Below are 20,390 nucleotides of genomic sequence, written 5' to 3'. Positions count from 1 at the left end.
TGGCTACGCCGCAGACACCAGCGAGTGCAATTTTTCTAAATGACATTTTTTCGTTGTTGACTTCATCACTTTAGCGTTGACAACAACAAAAACAATAATAATAAACGCGCAGCTAGCTATTTCGCAAGGGGGCATGAGGTTGTGTCGAAGTGGACGCATATCCTTACACACACATACACATATATGTGTATATATGTACAAGCATATATTTTTGCGCATTAGTGCGTTTGCTTGCCAGCGACATCATCATCATCCCTTTAACATACATATATCTATATATCTATATGTTTGTGTATGTATGTGTGCCATGAGATTGCTGCCGTTATGCCCTCATTGTCACATTGGCAATTACGGCCAACAGCTTTACGAGTGCCAGAAATTAAAATGATGATGACATGGCATGCCATCAGCCATCAACAATCAAGGAGCTAGCATCCGTCATCGGGCACTCGTCGCAAGCGTTGAAGATACGCGCGCACCTAACCTAACCTAGCTTCCTCTCCTCTCCACTCCACTTCCTATTTTCCTTCACACCGGTTTATATGTAAAATGAGCTGGCAAAGGAATCAGAGCGCTGAACGCCAGCAGCTTTGGTAGTGTCAGCTTACATGGAGGTATACAAAATGTGAAAAAAAAAAATTTGCTAGATATCCTGTTTGTAGGACACACACACTTGCAGACCAACATGCAGTTGAACGAATTTTTTAAGTGTTGTTCTTTTGTGCTTTCTTTCAACGCTATCCGTGTGTGTGCGCTTTGTGTGTGTGTACGGTGAATTCATCTATTTGTGGTGACAAATAAAATAGCGCCAAGGCATTTCAGTCAGTTTGAAGTGTAAGAAATCAGCGAACGCTTTGGTTCGGCAAGAAACGGCGAAATCTTTACGAGTTCGTTCAAGTATGCCAACCATGTGACGACGTCGTGCCATCGAAGGAATGCCATGTCTGGTGTGTGTTCGGTTGTTACATGGTTTATGTTGACATAGATACTAAGCTGCGGTGCTTCTTGTAGGCTCAACACGCAAGACACAGTGTATTGAGATAGAATGAGCAGGGAAATGTTTAAGTACATATCTCTCGAAAACTAATAGTAAAAATTAGTTAGAGAGTCTTGGACTTCATAACACCTCTCCTATTTTTTTAAAGTTAACAGTAAAATGCTTTCTAGCACTATTTTGTTATTTATACCAAGATATTACACCAATGGATCTGCTTGGCTTTTCGTATTGTTTATGAGAGCAAAAAGGGAAAAAGGGTGCTTACTTCAAAATTTTTTTTTGTATATATATTTTGTTTTGAAAATTACTGATTCTTATATAGATTTGGTTTCCGGAATTTTTTTTTTTTGGAAGACTTTAGTACCTTTCCTGTAAAAAAATAGCACGCCTATTCAGTTCTTACGCTCGTTTTTAATATCATGGAGTTACTTTGACATAAGATTTGTCAGAGTGCCTAGCTAACAGAATTGTTGGAAATTTTAAAGCTGATGATCTTGCAGCAAAAAACGGTCGAACTGGAACGAGTTAAAGCGCCGTTGTCTTTCAACAACTCAATATTAGATGACTGTGCTGCGCATGAGAGCTTAATGAGAGCTCGTCAGCGGCTTTGAGTCTATTGCTAAAAATAAACTTTTTGTGTCAGCAAGGTTCAGTTAGGTCGAGCTATAGCTGCTTTAACCGAACGTTGTTCAACCCTTAGCATATTGTGAGGTTAACAATATTACTAGGATATTGACAAAGTTGTCTAAGAAAAGAATAGCGGCAGTTTTTCCCGGTCATCCTCGTCATTGCCTACTTTCGCATTACTAAGGTTGAAAGAACTTGGACGACATACCTTCAGTCAAACGAGCGAATTGCTTGGAATCGAAAATAGTCTCTTAACAGATTTCTGACAGACTCAGACCGCTTTGTCGACCCATTAGAGTCTTCTCACATATATTTATGAGATTTTTGGTTTTGCAAATGATCGCTGCTTGAACGTGTCGTGACGGTATTCATTGCAATCAGAAGGTATAGAGGTTAAGCTTAAGTAGCCTATATAAGTGGATAATTTGTAGGCTTGTAAAGTATAATCAGTTAGGGTCTGAATATCTTCTAAATATATATATATTTTTAGGGCTATATCTTAAATTCATTACGATTATGGAGATGTTGAAATGAGTTAATAACAGTCATCCACTTTTATAGTCACATGAAAATCTCGAGTTTCCTTGCGTAGATCCTTCAGTGGGCTGTCAGAACTGCGAGTATTCTTTGCGCCATTTGTCATAAAGTTCGCTAAAAACTAAAAGTTACCGATTCGAGCAAGGTTAGATCATCGAAATAACAGCCCTTGGGCGGATAAAATCCGGGTCAGTTCCGGTAATGTAAAATCGGCTATCGCGCGAAAAAGCAATTCGCCGTTAGTATCGCTTTCACTCTCTTTACATAATAGTTATGACTTATAACAGAGTAGTTTCAATAGATTAGAAATAGGGCTCTACCAAATCGCAACAGCTCACTTTGTCTTATGGGGTTACGTCTCCAACAAAAAATATAAAGAACAATGGGTGTTAGGGGTTGAACAGAAAGTGTTATATTTTCTTCGAAAATATTTGAAATACTCAATGGCAGTCTAGAAAACGACTCCGTATTAAGTTTCAGAAATTTGTGACTATTTCGAATTGCACCACAGTACATTGCCTTTGTCTAGTTCTCACAAGATTTCCACAAAGCTGCAATATTATCATTGCTGATGACACGTCAGCGAAATTTGATGAGAGTTTTGTCGAGCTTTGTTTTCAAATGCCTCAATGTTTGGAATTTAAGGTGCGATTAGAACATTTTATTTTGTTTATTTTTTCAAAGTAAAATATGTTTCCGCTAAATATTCGTCGCATTGCAGCATCTCGGTTGGGAAATACAAAGAAATGAATATAGAAGAACAACAAAAACAGGCCGCTGATTCCTCCGTATCTACCTGCAGACTTACAAGCAAAAATTAACGCTTACACAAACAAAGAAAAGGGGGGAAACGTAAGGCAAACTGAAAATTCTTCAAAAAAGGTATTGCCAAACTTGTCAAAGGTAATGTGGCTGTCAGGCATGCCTCTTGGCTCAGGCATTGCGATTCTGTTGAAAATGGAGAAAAACTGACCGGCAGCCGTAGCGCTTCATTGAGGCGATAAATTTTTGTTTCCCCTCTCGAGCCGCCTGCCAGCACTGTTGTCAGTTAACCGCAAATACCTGCTGAAATTGCTCCCACGCACACATGCATACGTACACTCATACATAGATCCATACACACGAAAGCATACGTTTGGGTCCTTGTGCTTTTGAAGTTTCGTTGCCTTCGCAGGAAATGAAGAGTCATTTGCTTGTGGCTCGTGGCAGCAAGGTAATTTGGCAATACTGGCCAAGGCTGGTTGAAGACACGATAGCCAGCCAGGCTTGCCAGTGCCTGCTGTTGGTAGTTGGAGAGGCGAGCATGAATGCGCGGCAAACAGTCAATTCAGCGTACAAATTGGCTTCATCGCAAATAGAGCGTCAGTGACGGCGACGCTGCCCGGGACGTAGGTTATTATTTTGAAGCGAAAAAGGCGTGCTGATGGGTTTGGGTGTAGTGGTGTAGCAAAGGCTCTGAGTAATGCTCGATAAACGACAGTGTCGTTGAAAATGTCAAGCGTTGGCGCTAACTCATCGGAAGGGATCACGGGCGTCGATACTTAGAATATGCTTACCCGAATACATAGATAACTGCATGATGAGGCAAGTTATGAAGACATTGCAGCATTGACTTCAAGCAAGGCTTTCGCTGATGATGGCTGGAGATGCAAATTCTCGGGTCTACAATTCAAATTAAAGGCATGACAATTATTGTTTGTCATTTAACCTCTTAGTTTACAATACCGCTTTTAGTGCTATGTAAAATTGCCATGTAGTGCCGTTGTCAGTATTTTATTTTATATGCTTTTTCGGGATCCCGAAATCGTTTCTTAATTCATTACACACTTAAGTAAAATAATGAAATTTAACGCTTGAGCGTTTTCGGTAATTTTTCGGGATCCCGAAATTCATTTTAATTCATTACACATTCAAGTGAACCGATAAAATGTAACGCTTTGACATTTTCGGTACCTTTTCGGGATCCCGAAATTTTTTTATCGTTTACATATTTAAACAAAATAATAAATAGTAACGCAATTTCTCGCGATCCCGAAATACTCAAAATTCTTACCTTCCTATTTTTTTTATTTTTCGTGGAATTGATATATTTTATTAATAACGGTTTTATTTACTTGATTTTACATTTTTCAATTCGGGATCCCGTTTCTTTTATAATAGCGACTAGACTGAGAAATTAATGTAAAATTAATTGATAACTATTTTAAAGGGGCTTCTCAAAAAAAAAAACAAAAAAGCAACTGGATCTGGACTATTTTTGCAGAATCCTGTAACATGACAACAATTGTATGAAATGTCGTGAAACATTGACAGTATTTTAAGAGAGATAGTACTCTAAGACAAGGATACATATTTTTTGTTCTCGGTTAGTCCAAGAACTTTTCGGTGGTATTTACTAGCTTTAATATTTCTCATTTCGGAATCTCGGTCTTTCCTCTATTGATATAATAGGACGCAATTTAGAAATTATTGAAAATAAATTTAGTTCTAGTTTTAAGGAATTCCCAAAAGTAAAAAAACAAATATGAACTTTTTTTCAGATTCCGATTTTATATTTAACAATTATATTTAAAATTTAGAAGAATATGTAAATTTGTATGAAATACTTGTTAATTTTGAAACTACGGAAGAGAAAGCTCCCAAAAAGAAGCTACCAGTTACTATAACATTTTTGTGTGTATATATGTACACATATATATATTTACGTATTCATACACGTCATACAATTCGATCCATCTTGCCTGGATTTCTATCTTTTCCACTCTACTCTTTGCTACTTTTGCAAGGCTTTGATGAGAGCAAAATTTATTCATCGCTGATTGATGCTCAACAATTTTTTTTGCATGTTCACAGTGGCTGGAAGCTGAGGCGAAATGCCACAATAACCGATGGAGAAGCATAAAACTTGCAATATTTCCTTTATTAAGTGCTCTACAAGATATGCACGCTGCCATACTATCACAAAAGTTACCTGAGCTTGAGATATATGACAATTTATGAGAATAATAGTAAATTTAAACAATAAATGTTTAAAATAATGAAAATCTACAGCTTTCAGAAGATGCCTTTTAAATAATTTGCAAGCAGAACTCTGTGTCTAATTTTATGTCTTCTTAATTATTTTTGCACTATAGTTAGGCGTGCCATTCTGGCAGCAATTCTTTCATTTGGTTTCATACTTAATCTTCGGTAATTCGCCGGCAGCATAATATCTCAGTCTGTAGTTATTTTCATCCGCTGCTATCGGTTTTTGATTACTTTGGCCGCTTGCCAAAGCTGCGCTACTTCTTACACACTATCTAATGGCTGAAACAAAGGCGCAGCAGAAATTGTCAATAAAAGTTAGTTTGAGCGAGTAAAGTAAAGTTTTATTGACACTGCATTGCGACCCATTTTCGTGCTGTAAAATTTCCCATAATCGCGTCGGCGTTTGTTTTTTACTGCACTTTTAGTACGATCTACGATATAATGTTACTGTCGTCCAGCGGGTTGAATTCCTTTTTGCTGTGTATGGAGGCCAAAAAGGAATTGGTGTTTGTTGTTGTCACCCCAGCAGACAATTCAAATATAATGAACACTTCATGAGTTATGTACTTGGCATTATTATAATTTGTTTAATGCTAATGTAACTAAATATAGTGCTTGCAGCTCGTGTGAGTAACATATGGTCGTTTAATAGTTAGTAGTTTCTTTTGTTTCAATGTAAATAAAATTGTTGTTTCTTTCTGCGCAAGTGTAGCTCTTTTAGCTAAATTTTTGTATTCCAATATATCGCATTGCCATTTTAATATATTATATATTGCCAACACATTGTTTTCATATGTAGATGGGGCGTATGAGTAATAAATACTCGTTTATGGTGGTTTGCATTAATTTTCTCGTAATATTGTAGAAATATATTTTATAATAAAATTTTTCAACATATCTGCAATTATTTGTTTGACCTTTTCATTCATGAGATATTTCAGTGGATGAGATATTATAATAACATTGGTAATTGTAGGGCCGGGACGTATAAGTAACATTTTAAATTGCATCCTTTCATTAACCTGCAGAGATATGTTAATCTCGGCATTTAATTTCTGGTTCTACTGTTTATCCCACAGCTTGCAGCGCTACACTTACTGAGAGTATTTGTCTCAGATCTTAAGCGGAGATAAATTATTCTTAGAACGGCGTTGGGTTTCTGCTCGTGTGAAGAAAAGCTGATTATATTTTTATGGCTTGTAGTACGAATGAGATGATCCTAAAATACCGAATTTTTACTTCAGCATTTTTTTAGATAAAAATATATAACCACCTCAAATATCTACGGTTCTCACTCTAGAGCTGTCGCTAAACGCAAACGAGGCAGTTAGCAGGGATCGTGCAAGCCATTTTTTATATCAGTTACCGCTTTCTAGCCAAATATCGCCAACATTAGCGATTGATAAACTACCTTGTTTGGGAATGAGCACGATGTTTCTCTTTCACAGAATCTATATAAGTATTATTTTTGGTTTTTGCTAAGTTGCTACGACTACTTGTGCCATTTTCATTAAATATTACTGCCAGGTATCGACGATAAACCCGTACAAAAACATTGAAAAAATTAAAGAAAGATAAGAAATCATTAAGGTGGCAGAGGAGAATAATATTTCACTAAATTCCGTTGAGGACATCTTAGGCCCTGAAAAATAGGATTTGTGGGTTAAAATTTCAAAAGTTTTGTACACGATAATGTATCGATACATTAAGCTATCATTGTCTGAGTTTTTTTTTAAACAAAAATAATACAAAAAACATTCAACAATTACAATTCGCTGATATCGTTCGTTGCGATTATCTGCTGCTGTAAATACTCAGAACATCGCTCCGAAGAGCTCATTCTAGTAGCCGAGAGGAAATATTGAAAAAATCGAAAACATCAAAAAACAAAACAGCTTGTTTAGTGAAGTCAAAGATTTGGTCCTTTTTGTATTTTCTGAGAAACCTTGCCATAGTAATGAGTATAGTTCTTAAAAAATCAGAAAGTAGGGATTTCAGAAAACATAAATTTTACTGACTTTATTAAAAAATCTGAATCTATGACGTGAGGATTTTTGATTAAAAAAATTGGATTTTTTCGATTTTAAGTTGAAATAAGGTTTCCTTCTTAAAATTTTAAATAAAGAAAGTACAATGTGTTTGGGACATAAGAAGGTAAGCCTACATCAAATTTCGTAAAATACTGATTTTTTTGAAAAAGCTAAAAATACGAGTTCCAAAAACGTGGATATTTGAATTTTTAACATACATTTTGGGATCAATGTGAAAAACTGTGTATGCATATTAGCATTAGCAACAATTTTGCCATATAATTTTTTTTATATAGGACTCGTCATTTCGCTAGAAATCGGGATAAACCGTTTTTGACCCTTAAAAATTCAATCACGAGCCTCCCCTTCCTCTTCGCGATCTCAGGCGCTCGTATATTATTTTTTCCTTCCTTTTTGTTATTTTATCTTTCGTTTGATATTTTTTTGTTTTTTTTTTTGCTTTTTAAAATTATCTACCTTGGTCTCAATAAATTCTGTTCATATGAAGGTTTTATATCCCATTAACGGATTTTTGAAGTTACAATTTTTCCCAAAATTAAGGCGAAGCAGTTCTGAAGTCAACTACTAAGCTAAGAATATAGCAACTACCTTATTTCACGAGTAGATACAAATTAAGTGGAAATTAATAAGGAAAATGCCAGTACAATTCCAGCTTCCCAAAAATGTATCTTATTCGAATTTTCCTCCAAAAAATTCTCTTCTGTTGGCGATAATCCCTCAATATCTGCTCAAAGTTGTATCATCATAAATATTTCTTGTGGATTTCACTACAACCACATAGACAAGTAACAAGGCACTCCATCACCCTTTGGCTCTCTTTTAGCCCCTGGGTCTTTCATGTACTGTCATGCCAAATATACAAGCAACAACAATGCTATCGTCCATGCAGTTGTCAGTGGCATATTACCGCTTATCTGTGATAGGCTGCTGTTGCACTAAATCGAAAGATTAGTATCTGCGAAAAGCAAACATTGAAAACTCAATTGAATTCGTAGCAAAATGCAATCATTTCATTTTTCCTGCATTTACTAAGGTTTGCACATGGAAAATTATATCTTGGCTGGCGCTGTGCATGAGGCATTTGTATGTGTGAGTAAGTGTGTTGTGTATGTTCATGTGTTTGTTTGTGTTTTTGTTGCAAAATTTGATAGAATTTCGGTGCGCTTGCTTATGACTTCCGCCGGCTGATAATCGAGCCTTTTCGAGTCTCGAAGATTTTTGTAAACAGATTATAAGTTGCTTGTGTATGTGTGGTGTTTTGAGTTGTGGTTATTTTGCAGATTTTTTTTTCAATTTTATTTTTTTTTTTGAGTTATGATTGCCTTTACTATTCACGCCTGTGTCGGTCGGCTTACTCGGCTGGCAATTGCGATATTATCGCCGCATTTTGCTATTTCTTTGCTGTAATTGAAAATTTTATATTTGGCAGTAAATAGTTTTTGCTATTCCTCTTTTGAATTGCTGGAATATTTTTCGTTATTCCTGCGATGAGCGCTGATAATTCGTTTACGGATTTATTACGCTTAACGGTGCACGAATTACGCTTCTTCTTCCAGAACGTAACAAAAGCTTGTTCACTCATAAAGAAAATTAAGCCACAATTGCGCGCTGTTAAGCTTTTTAGCAAAATTTTCGCTTACAATTAAGCTCAAAACTCTTGCCTGCCTGCGCTCATTCTTCTTTTTAATTAGTTGTATTACGTTGCTTTGTGCAATGAATTTGCCTTCAGCTGCAGTTTTGCCGTGCTGCGGTTGCACTTGAGCGAAAAAAACTTTCCAAAAGCAAGGTAGGTTAAAGAAAAATCAAAGAAAGAGCGGCCAAGAATCACCTTCATACGGAAATCATTAGGTGTGAATACGCAATTATGCCGCCACATCAGTTTTGCATTTCACCTGCCTGCTGCTTTGTGGCCCTCTACTCAAGCTGGTGTGATGTTAAGCGCAAAGCAAGCGCTACAAGGACGAAAACAGCTATTCTTGTGCTGTTGTTGTTGTAGTTTTTATTGTGCCTGCAGTCGAAAGTAGCAATTACTGGCAGATTAGGAGCCACTTCAGACTCTTTCAAAGCCACGCAATTGCCAGCTGTGGCATCGGTGTTGGTGTGTAGCACAACTACAACAAGCACATACATCTGTATGTGTGTATGTGTTGATATTCATATGTGTGTGTGTGCTTCCCTTTAAGCATTCCATATGCACTCAATTTTGCATTGACACATGCGACCTGCAACTATTCCATGTGTGGCAAGCAGAAGAAAAAGTTATGCGCCAGCGGAAGGCGACAGGCGGCCGGCGGCTAGTCGCTCATAACTACATTCATTACTTTTACATTACTTTTACATTTCTTTGCAAGTTTTTTGTTTCTTTGCTCTTTCTTTTCTTTTTCTTAATTTAATGCCACATATATGCAGTATTGAGCGAATATTGCAACTCATTAAAAATGTTACACATTCCTAGTTTCTATTTAATTATTAAAGCATTTATATACATATTTAGGTGGTTGGTAGTAACTTGAGTTGGTGGTTCTATATACATAAAATCCACATAAAATATGTTAAAAAACTTGCGCTAAAGATATAAGCATTCCTTCGTACTTTAAGGTGGAGTTGAAATAAATTTAAATTTCTAACTCGAACATTCTGGGTTGAGCGTTGTTAGTTCAGGAATAAGAAATAGAAGAACAAATAAAAAATAAGTGTTAACTTTGGATGCACCAAAGCTATAATGAGCTTTACCGGAGACCATTTTTAAAACATAAAAGATTATGAAAAGATATTTTTCTTGATTTTAAACGGTCTATTTGAATGACAGCTATATGCTATAGTAGTCCGATCCGAATAAAAAACTTTGCCAAATAAAACTTCTTGCTGAGAATAGGACATGTACAAAATATCATATCGTCGTCTCAAAACCACTAGCCCTTGGTTTGCGTTTATACAGACGGACAGACAGACGCGCATGGCTAAATCGACTCCGCTTGCCACACTGATCATTTATACCATATAAGGGTCATTACAACCAAAACTTGCACTCAGAAAATTTTTTCGTATAATAGATTTTTTTTTGGTATTCTTTGTGGCAAAAGACATAATATGAAAAAGTTTTGAGTTATGAATATTCAAAATTTTAACATTCAAAAAAGTACCTTTTAACATTTGCGTATATGAAGAAAAAAAATACGAAGTATTTCATTATAAAAATAACTTGCCAGCTCAATGTTTCCGATTTTTCTCAGCTTTTCAATGAGATATGCGTTGTCTTATTAATATTATTTTCTGAGTTAACTAATTTTAAAATTTTTTTTTCATTCGTTGTCTTTAAAACTGATTATCTGCTCGACCAGCGCGCACTTACACTTGGACTTGATTCATTTGTGTTCTACACAGCTTGTATTTTGGTGAGGCTCATATGACCGCTGTTTTAAGGCTTCAAAGTCTGAATAGTAGTTTGGAAATATGTATGTTCAACGAAAATATTTACAGTTTTGCCATATATTGGCGATAATGCTAGGCCTGAATGCTATTTAGTAAAAGAACTTCCAACACATTTGACAATATTTCAAGTCTACCGAAGAAAACATAATATCAAATAAACCAAATATTATTGCAAGCTTATTTTATAAACAACGACCAACCTAATGCTTAAATAACAGTCACATATTATATTTTCTTTCCCACTTGCATTTGGTATGCGCTTTACATTTTTTACTAACGATGTGTATTTCTTCGCGTTCATTTAATTACAGTGTTAGAGTCAGATCCGCTTCTATTGCGTCGCGCTCGACATGTCATAACGGAAACGCAACGAACACAAGACGCGGCTGAAGCCTTAAAGGCACATGACTTCACAAAGGTGAGTGCATGCGATTATACATTTTAATTAATGCTTGCATGTGAGTGCACATATATAAACATAAATAAATATACAAATGAGAATATATAAGTAAATACTTGTAGAAACATTATCACTGCAGCAAGCGTGGCTTTAATACAAATATTTATTTGGTAACTTAAATTTTGGTAAATAATTTTTTTAATGATTTATTTTTGTGTAGAATTCTTTATATAATTATAAATTATTCATTATAAAATTATATTTAGTATATTTTGTTTTGATTTTATTTATAAATTCATCTTTTAGTTGGTTAGGTGTTGTCAGAGAATTGAAAAATTAAAATTTTAAGTAATATTTTTTTGACAGTAAATTATTTTATTTTGTAAAAGTAAAATCACAGCAGCATGGAATAAGGGTTGAACTTGACTTGACAGAATTAAAAAAAGTTGAATGATTTTAAAAGTAATGGAACCTTGTCGTGATTCAGTTCCAACCGATGCTGCTGCTTGCGGAAACCATCTCTAATGCTTGAAGATTCTTCTAAAATCAATCAGAAAAAAAATATCGGATTTCCTTTAAGTTTTCAAAGAATATTTCTTAGATTTTATGTAGTACTTAAAGAGAGTGCAAAAAAAATAAATGTATTAAAAATTCTGACAACTCTCAACCCCCTAATAGTGGCAGACTTTTCTTATTAAGTGCGGTTTCCTGATGAGTTTGTAGACAGATTTTCTAATATTAGTTTGTGTTAAACTTTTTTTTTTTTTTAGTAAGAGCCTCAAAAATATTTACATCTCAAAGTTGCAGACTTTTCTTAGTAAGTCTGGTTTTATTGTTCAAGCTGAGTTTGTAGACAGATTTACTATTATTAATTTGAATAAAATTTTTTTGTTATTAACATATAGGCAGATTTTATTAAGAGCCTCAAAAATATTTACAACACAGTTGACTTTAATGACACATTTCTATTATTTTCTCAAATTTTTCATAATCGTGAGTATTCTATGGGAAAGTTCGAAACTAAAAAAGAATCACTTAGATAAAATTTGAAATACTGTCGAAAGAAGCTCAACAACAATTTTCACGAAATAAAAAATATGTAAATTTTGGAATTTTTTATCATGTAGTCGAAAGTGACATACGCGGCGTATACGTAATGCTCAGTTTAATTATAGCGATGTAAATTACGTATACGCAGTGGCGGTGCCACTGGTAATATATGAATATGTTCCTCATCTGCAGAAAAATTTCAATAAACAGTTCCTTATTGACGACTGCCTAATTATTTTCTAAGGAAATCAGTTTTGAGAAATGAAAACTCTATGAAAAGAAGCATTTGCTCATTTCCAGCTTTAAATTTGTGGTAAGAGAAACCTCAGCACTTTCCAGTAATGTTAGATGAATAGTCAAAACAATTCAAATACATATCTTCACTCTGGTTTTCTAGCAAGCACAACTCTTTTTCACTTCCAAACAAAGCCTACAAATCCGAGTCTCTGACTTCAATTAAAGCCACAGGCCACACAGCAAACCGACAGCGAATTTGGCATTTCCAGCATTTCGTGACCCCGGCGCCTGTAACTATCGGCTTATACTAATCTTTTGTGGCTGTGTGTGTGTGTGCATTTGCATGTGATTGAAGTTTAACAATAATTGCAGCACATTCAGTGTGAGCGGCGCATGCAAATCATGTGTGTGTGTGTAAGTAGAAGTCGTAGTACAAAAGAGCAATGCTCATTAGCTTCAAATTACACACGTTTGACCTCACATGAACTGCAAGCTGCTTAGGGCGAAGCTCTTTTCAGAAGCAGCGTGAAAATTTATGCTCACAGCCACATACCAGATTTCTATGTGTGTGTGGTGTGCTTTGTGCAGCAGCTTGATTTTTTGGTCTACACAACTACTAATTAAAATAGAGTATGATGGAGAGGGTACCGAAAGTCTAATGAAAAAAGTGTGGGAGCTGGGATTGCCTTATAAAAGAAATAAAAAATCACTAATTTTCAAAAACCGTAGTTTCTGTAAATAAAAATCGGCTAATAATCTGAGCAGTGAGCGAGTAAAAATTTGCATGCATTGAGTAAAAAAGAAGAGTACACCTAGTATGCACAAATGAAAGTTCGATAAAATCAATTTTTTTTTTACAAGTTTCGATAGACTATATATACCTCTAAAATATTTCATATCTTTTTTTAGTTAAAGCTTTTTAAAGTATAGTTCAGTCAGTTATCTCTGCGTTTTTCAACATGTATCACCTAAAAATAATCGATTTGAATATAGGCGGCAAAAAAGTAAGGACGAGAAGTAAATTGGTATAATCGGACCACTGCCACGTCTACAAAATGCCATTATAAGAATCCCTACCGATCCTACCACTCCCGATATAACGGTGGTATCAGAAGTCTTTATAGGAGCTGGGATCAAACTAAGACAACGGGCGTGACCCCGCCCACATTTAAGAGAAAACCCATATCTCGGAACTTGATCGACCGATTTCAACTAAATTCGGTAGGTGGCATTATTCTGACATTCCTATATTACATTCTAAAAATAGGCAGCCAAAAGCCACGCCTACTTCTCGTATAACACAGTTTTAAATTTCATCTGATTTTTTCACTCTCCAGTATACAAAACAAATTTTGCAAAAATAGTGTCTTTGAGATGTACAATCCTTTGACTAAAATCTGTTCAAATCAGGCCAAAACTGTTTCAGTCCCCAGGTACCGAATATATGAACCCCAGTTCATAGTGCGAACTTATAGTCGAAAATATTGGCCAAACTGTGAGATATATTATACTAACTCAGAGATACTTATCTGGTAATAATATGGATGTGCGCCAAAAATGGGTTGAATCGGATTAATAATTCTTTTGGTCCTCATATATTAACCTAACGGAAAAATTTTCGAACTTCCAGCTGACTTTACTCCATTTAGTGTAAGTCGAATAAAAATTAAATTATTGATTTTGATTTTGGAAATTCATTTTGACTTCAAAAATATCTACTTCGAGTACTAGGAATTAAATACTTTCTTATTTATGAACTGGATTTGGAATGGATAGTAACATGATTAGTGAAAAAAAAAAAACTAAAATTAAAGACAATTTTTAAATTTACCATGAAATTCGTAATTCCGCATACCATGTGCTCTAATGACCTGCATGCCATGTCTAGTATTTGCATTGGGGAATCTTCAATTACAACATCAAACACAGCGCCTTTGTTCCGTCAGCTAATTCTTGTATTACTAATTGGTAGACCTGCAACTGGAGAGCCCTCTCAGCGCTACTCTCACATTATCACTGCGAGCATCATTTCATTTTTTTGGGGCAAACTATGCGCCCACATACCAACTGGCACACTGAATACCCACTCATGTGCGTATATGTTGCAATGCACTCCATCACGGCGTGTGAGCTGCTTGGCGCTATGCATCACTTGAGTTTCTTTAAAACTTGTTTTTTCACGCCCTCCACTTTTTTTGCATTGCAATGACGCTCTTTTGTAATTTTCGCATTTAATATGGCGCTAATAGGCTCTATCAAAGGCATCGCTATGCTCTGCAGTGGTGCTCGTGAACTGCAGCGCCGGAGTTGTACAAAATTTGATATGCAAATATGGCAAACTATTTTGTAGAGAGCGGTGGAGTAACCAATCGGGAGGTGTCTTTCAGACAAATGATAACGTATGTGCCACACTATGTATATATTCATGTGTATTTATGTGTTTGAGTGCCTATTCAAGTCTGCAATCAGCGAATTTGATTTACTCAACACCTCACACAAGGTTCCCTCTTTCGTATATTTGTATCGAACAAAAAATACAGGGTGTACAAAATAAAATTTAAATTTCAAGCAATATTTTATTTTAAATATGAGATTTTATGAGTACATGTTGATAAAAAACTCTGTTCCTACTTCATACGAATTTATATCGAATAAATTTATTGGTTAATTTATTAATATTATATTAATAAAATTTTCACTTGTTTGTGTCACCCTGTTCCGCACAATCCCTATACCATGGTACACAGCGCTTAAGCAATTTCACGGTTCAACAACTTGTCATTGGAAACTTGCGCCCGATGGAATGTATGTGTATGCTTTCAAATAAATACGATAAAATTTACCATATCGCAACCTGATAAACTTAAATTAGTCCGTATTATTCGCTAGCGTGTTCGTTAGTGAAGGTATGTGCGAATCTTTTGTTTCGATGGCATATTTCCTGTGAAAAGAAATGGTGTCAGAGAGGGTAGTAATGAATGAAAGAGCAGGCGCCAATAAACGAATATTCCAGTTACTTCATTACAATGTGGCTTAAAAGGATTTTTGGCTTTTTATTCAGTGAATAAAGTGCATTCATACTATACTCAAGGTAAAATTCCAAATTTTGGATGGTATTATGGAACTCTTCCTGACATTTCGTTGAAATAAAATTTCATTATTTAGTTTTTAGCTTCACTGTTAATGAACTTTCTGATTGCCACTTCATGCCTGTCACCAAGTATAATTAAAGGTTTGTAAGAAAACCTCGAAGAATGCAACTTTTTACAAAGCTTGTTTAAAGTAAATTTTGTTTCGATTTGTGAGTTTCGAAGATTGTAGTGATGCTTCGTATAGTAACCTATAGCGAATTTCGTTGAGATACTTTGCCAAATTAAAACTTTTTCCATACAAGAACTTGAGTTTGATCGGTCAGTTTTTATGTCAGCAGTAAGCTATTGTTTTACGCTATCGGCGTTTTTCGACTTGCGCAAAATTTCAGATTGATATCTCAAAAACTGAGGGAGTAGTTTCCTTATATATAGAACATACGGATATAGCTAAACCGACTCAACTCATCACCCGGATCATTTATACTACCATAGATGTACTATATGAGGTCTTTGGCGTTTCTTTTTGCTTGTTACAAACACTGGTTAGGGTTTAAATATGGTAATAAGTATAGTTAGACTTAACAAGTTTGGATGAATTAAAACAAAAATCCTTCCAAAAGAGATGTATGTAAAATGATAAGTATAGGTATACTTCTTAAACTGAGACGAAAATACCTTAATACCTAAAAAGTCAGCCAAGGTGAAAATGAAAAAAAAACATCAAGCAGTTAAAATATCGCTACAAAAAAAGAAAACACACACACACAAACACTAGTATCACAAACAACCATCTAGTTTTTGACTTTAATCTACCAATCTGGTGTAATTAATGACGGCCATTGGCCACGCTGGCTGCTAAATGCCTTTTGGGCAACAAGCGAAAAACACTTAACACGAGTGCGTGAACCGTTAACCAGCGAATGGAATGCGAAAACACGAAAGATCACAAGAAAAAGTGAATGATGTCTGTGTGTACGCAAAAGAGAGAGTGAGTGAGTGGATGAGTGAGAGTGAAGGAGCAAGGGATGCAGGCTGGTAGATGTGGCAAATAGACCGAGCAACGGAGCCGACGGAATTGCTGCGAACAAAAGAAAGATTAATTACCAGTTTGGCCTGTCGCAGGCCCCAAGGGTCACGCTGAGTGCGTGCATCAAATTGGCATGAATGCGTGGAAAGAGCATGTGTAATAAGCGGAAGCTCAAAGTGAATGCGAAAGCGCATATGAAAGTTGGCCAACTATTTGAGTATGGCTATACGGGTCGGTTCACACCTATATATGGAATTAATTTGGTAAAGCTGTATTTTTCAATTAGATAATAGTTTTAATATGCTTTAATAGAAAATATGCTTTTGCACCATTCAGTTTAATTTAATTTATTTCACTTTAAATAGAGAATAAAAGGAGAATGTTAGAACTACTTTACTAAGCCTTTATTGAATTGTGTGAATGCACATAAAATGTATTCTCAAGCAATTTCATAGCAATAAACTTGATCCAATATACTCGCCTTACGCCTAAACTTTGTATTTTTATACGCATTTGCGCTGTCGCCGCCCACTTTTAGCAGCAGTTGTCTGTAGTTGCCTTGGTAATAATAAGTAAAAGCTAATTTCCGTTTCCGTTGGAGTACGTGAGAGTTCAGTTACGTTACATGCACATATTATTTTTAATAGCCGTAACCCAGTAGAAAAGACCGCAGGATATATACTTTTTTTTTAACCAGTGTGACAAAGTGCTTCTTGTAATCGATTTTTTGTTCGAAATATGTTTTTATGTATTTTAAAGAAAATTTAAAAAATTTGTGGGGTGAAAATGTGTGTGCAATACTTAGCTTTCCGGCAGAGTACCAGCAATGCTTTCAGACCATATTTTAATTGCGTTCGAATATATTGTATTTATGACTATTGTATAGAATATTATAATATTGTGCGGCTAATAGTTGTTTGCAGTATTTGCATACTATTTGAGCTAGATAAGAGTAAATAGGGCTATGTATGTAAAAATGATCAGGAAGACTTAAGGGCTTATATCCATTTGCAAGTCAGAAAAGATTAGTTTTTTTTGTGATTTTTTTGAAGAGGCATTTTATTTAATAAATTAGTAAAAAATATGCATGTACAGAAATATATATCTATAATAATTTCAGCTAGTAATTTTATTACATTCGGTAGCACACGAACTTAGCTCCTTCTTACTTGTTTTGTTTATTTTTCTTGTTTTATCTTGCTGTATTTTTTATTGCTTGATATAATATTTGCTTCTGGTATTTGTACTTGTCGGTAAATTGCACCTTTCATATATTGCCTTAGTGTTAAGTTATTGCCACTTACTTAGTTGCTTTTTTATAGCTTCGCATGGTTTTGTAAATAGCATATTAAAAACGTAATAACTTATTTCTACTTCAGTTAGCTATACACATGTTTATTCATTGGCTGGAGTTCGTAATAGAAAACTGCTTTTGGACCATAATACCACTATTTGATTGACTACGTTGCCATGACAAAAATGCTAGTCTATACATAGTAAATAGAAAGCCGAGTAGGCATTGACGTTCATTATTATATCTTGAATAGGAAACGTCGGAGACCGTATAAAGTATTTACATATATAAATGACGATCTGTGCCAATTTAGCCATGTCCGTATGTCCTTCCGCATATACGCAAATTTGTCCCTCAGTTTTTGATATATGGACCGGAAATTTTGTGCACGTTCTTTTCTTACCAAGAAGCTGCTCATTTGTCAAAAATGCCGAGTTCGGAAACTATAGCATACTGTTGACATACAAAGTGACAGAACAAACTCAAGTTCCTGTATAGAAAAAGGTTTTATATTATAGGGTATATTAACAAAATTTGGCGTATATTATTATTCGATGTATAACTACAAGTTCCGAAGAAATTGTCCTGATCGGTCAACTATAGCATATAGCTGCCATATAAACTGACCGATCAAAATCTAGAAAGAGAACTTTTTATACTCGTTTTTGCTATAAAACAGCACTTGTGAATAGTGGTATTATAGTTTCGGTACAGCCGAATATTTGTTTTCTTGCTTCAATATGCATCCTAGTATTACTTGTCTTAATTTTATTGTACTGAAAAGTGCTCCTAAATACTACCATATACTATACGCTATTTATATAATCACAAACTATTTGGTAAATTTTTCCAGATTATACTATTATTAATAATATACAAGTAGAATTTATTATATTATGTAATATACTTGTATGGATAACCAAAAGGTATTTTGAACCATTAAACTCTAAACAACCTTAAAAGTCTGCAGTTATTGAAGTACTTCAATATAAGCGCTTATGTCACCCTGTACAATATCAAATAATTTAATTTTTACTCACACGCAGTTGCATGCATTTTTACACACACACACACAAAACCATGTGCCAATTGCTATTTACTTATGTATTTCCGCAATGTTTTATTTTCTTCCATATATCCCGGTAACGTATACGCCATGGACGCCTGCTACGTGCTGCCAACGCATTTGCCATTAAATGCCGCTGTTGTGTTTCATTTCGATCGCCATTACTCCGCCTTGGACGCCGCTGCCTTCCCCGTTGGCCACCAGATGGGCGCACTAATGAAAGCGTCACATACATCACTACGTGACGATTTCGAAGTATCCTGCCGTGAATTGGACGTCCTGGTCGATGCGGCCATTAATTGTTCCGGTGTTTTGGGATCACGTATGACCGGCGGTGGCTTTGGCGGCTGCACCGTTACGCTGCTGCAACGCGTTGCGGTCGACAATGTGATTGCGACGATGCGTACAAATTTCACTAAAGAATTCAATAAAGACGTCGCTGAACGTTTGGAATTCTACATGTGTGTACCCAGCAATGGGGCGAGACGTGTCGATTTGTGAGACGACGCGCGGTGATAATGTGAGCATTGCTGGAAGAAAGTTCTGTAAATACGTAAAGTAGAAAAATAAACAACAATAACAAAGATATTAATAATATAAAGAACTTGTACAAAGACAGCAATGCATTTGACTTAATGTTTGGTGTAGCGACGTCAGATTTAATTATAAGTTGGCTTGTGTGGTCGCTTTAATTTGTCGTCGAACACGTAGCTAGTTTAATGTAATTTAAAAATAAGGTTGGGAACTTATATTTTTATGTATTTACAATTTGCAGTACTGCAGTAGAAAGTATTAGAGCATTGGATAACTTTTGGGGGTTTATAAGCAACGCAGGTTTAAATTTAGATTTTGAGTGAGCTTACATTACTCGCTTTAGATCCACGAATCTCAATAGCTTGTTTCATAACAAAACATATACCATATTATAAAAGGTTAGTTCATTTCGCTAAATGGAAATATGTTTTATAGATCATAAAACTATTAGCTTTTGGTAATTTAAGTACCAGTAGAGAAACGTTGACTGCTGGAAAGTGTTTTTAAAATGCAAAGTTTATTATTTTGAATCTTTGAGTAAACGGTTGACTGTTTGAATAAAGGTAAGCATTATACATTGTACTCAAAACGTATAAAAATTCTTCCGAATAGGAAATCGATCAATTTCTATCAAACAACGATGCCTATTGGTATGTTTTAGAGAAGTGGTTACCAAACTTTGTGGTCATAAACAGTTTTCCAAATGTTTTTTACTTGATCAGTATGGCGGCAAGACTTCTTTATATCATAGTTAAAAAATTTATTTATTAGACTAACTTAAGTCCTAATATTAATAAGGTTGATTAACGTTAAACGTGATAGATTGAAATATCAAATGAGAAAATGAGTAAGAAGTAATTAAATGCAAAAACAAAAATAAAAGAAAAAACGTTAAATTCGTTTGGACCAAAATAATAATACCCTTCACAAATACAAGAACTTTATTTTGAATTGTATGACCACTATACGCTATGGTGACCTGATCTGAGCAATTTCTTCAACGATTGCACTATTTTCTT

The 20,390-nt window shown here is 35.1% G+C and overlaps 1 protein-coding gene across 3 annotated transcripts in view; it reads left to right on the top strand.

The window, feature by feature from the left end:
- The window catches only part of LOC106622055 (galactokinase), a 45,276-nt gene extending 25,821 nt beyond the window's left edge, over positions 1-19,455 (top strand). For all 3 annotated transcript variants that reach the window (XM_070109484.1, XM_070109483.1, XM_070109485.1), the window contains exons 7-8: positions 10,983-11,089; positions 19,042-19,455. In XM_070109484.1, coding sequence (XP_069965585.1) covers positions 10,983-11,089; positions 19,042-19,338 — 404 coding nt within the window. In that variant the 3' untranslated portion in view covers positions 19,339-19,455. The remainder of the gene's footprint in view (positions 1-10,982; positions 11,090-19,041) is intronic.
- Positions 19,456-20,390: the final 935 nt, after the last annotated feature.

This window comes from Bactrocera oleae, chromosome 5 (genome assembly GCF_042242935.1).
Source record: "Bactrocera oleae isolate idBacOlea1 chromosome 5, idBacOlea1, whole genome shotgun sequence".
Classification (NCBI taxonomy): domain Eukaryota; kingdom Metazoa; phylum Arthropoda; class Insecta; order Diptera; family Tephritidae; genus Bactrocera; species Bactrocera oleae.
The sequence above is the reverse complement of the archived record's forward strand: the minus strand, read 5'-3'. Positions and strand labels throughout refer to the sequence as shown.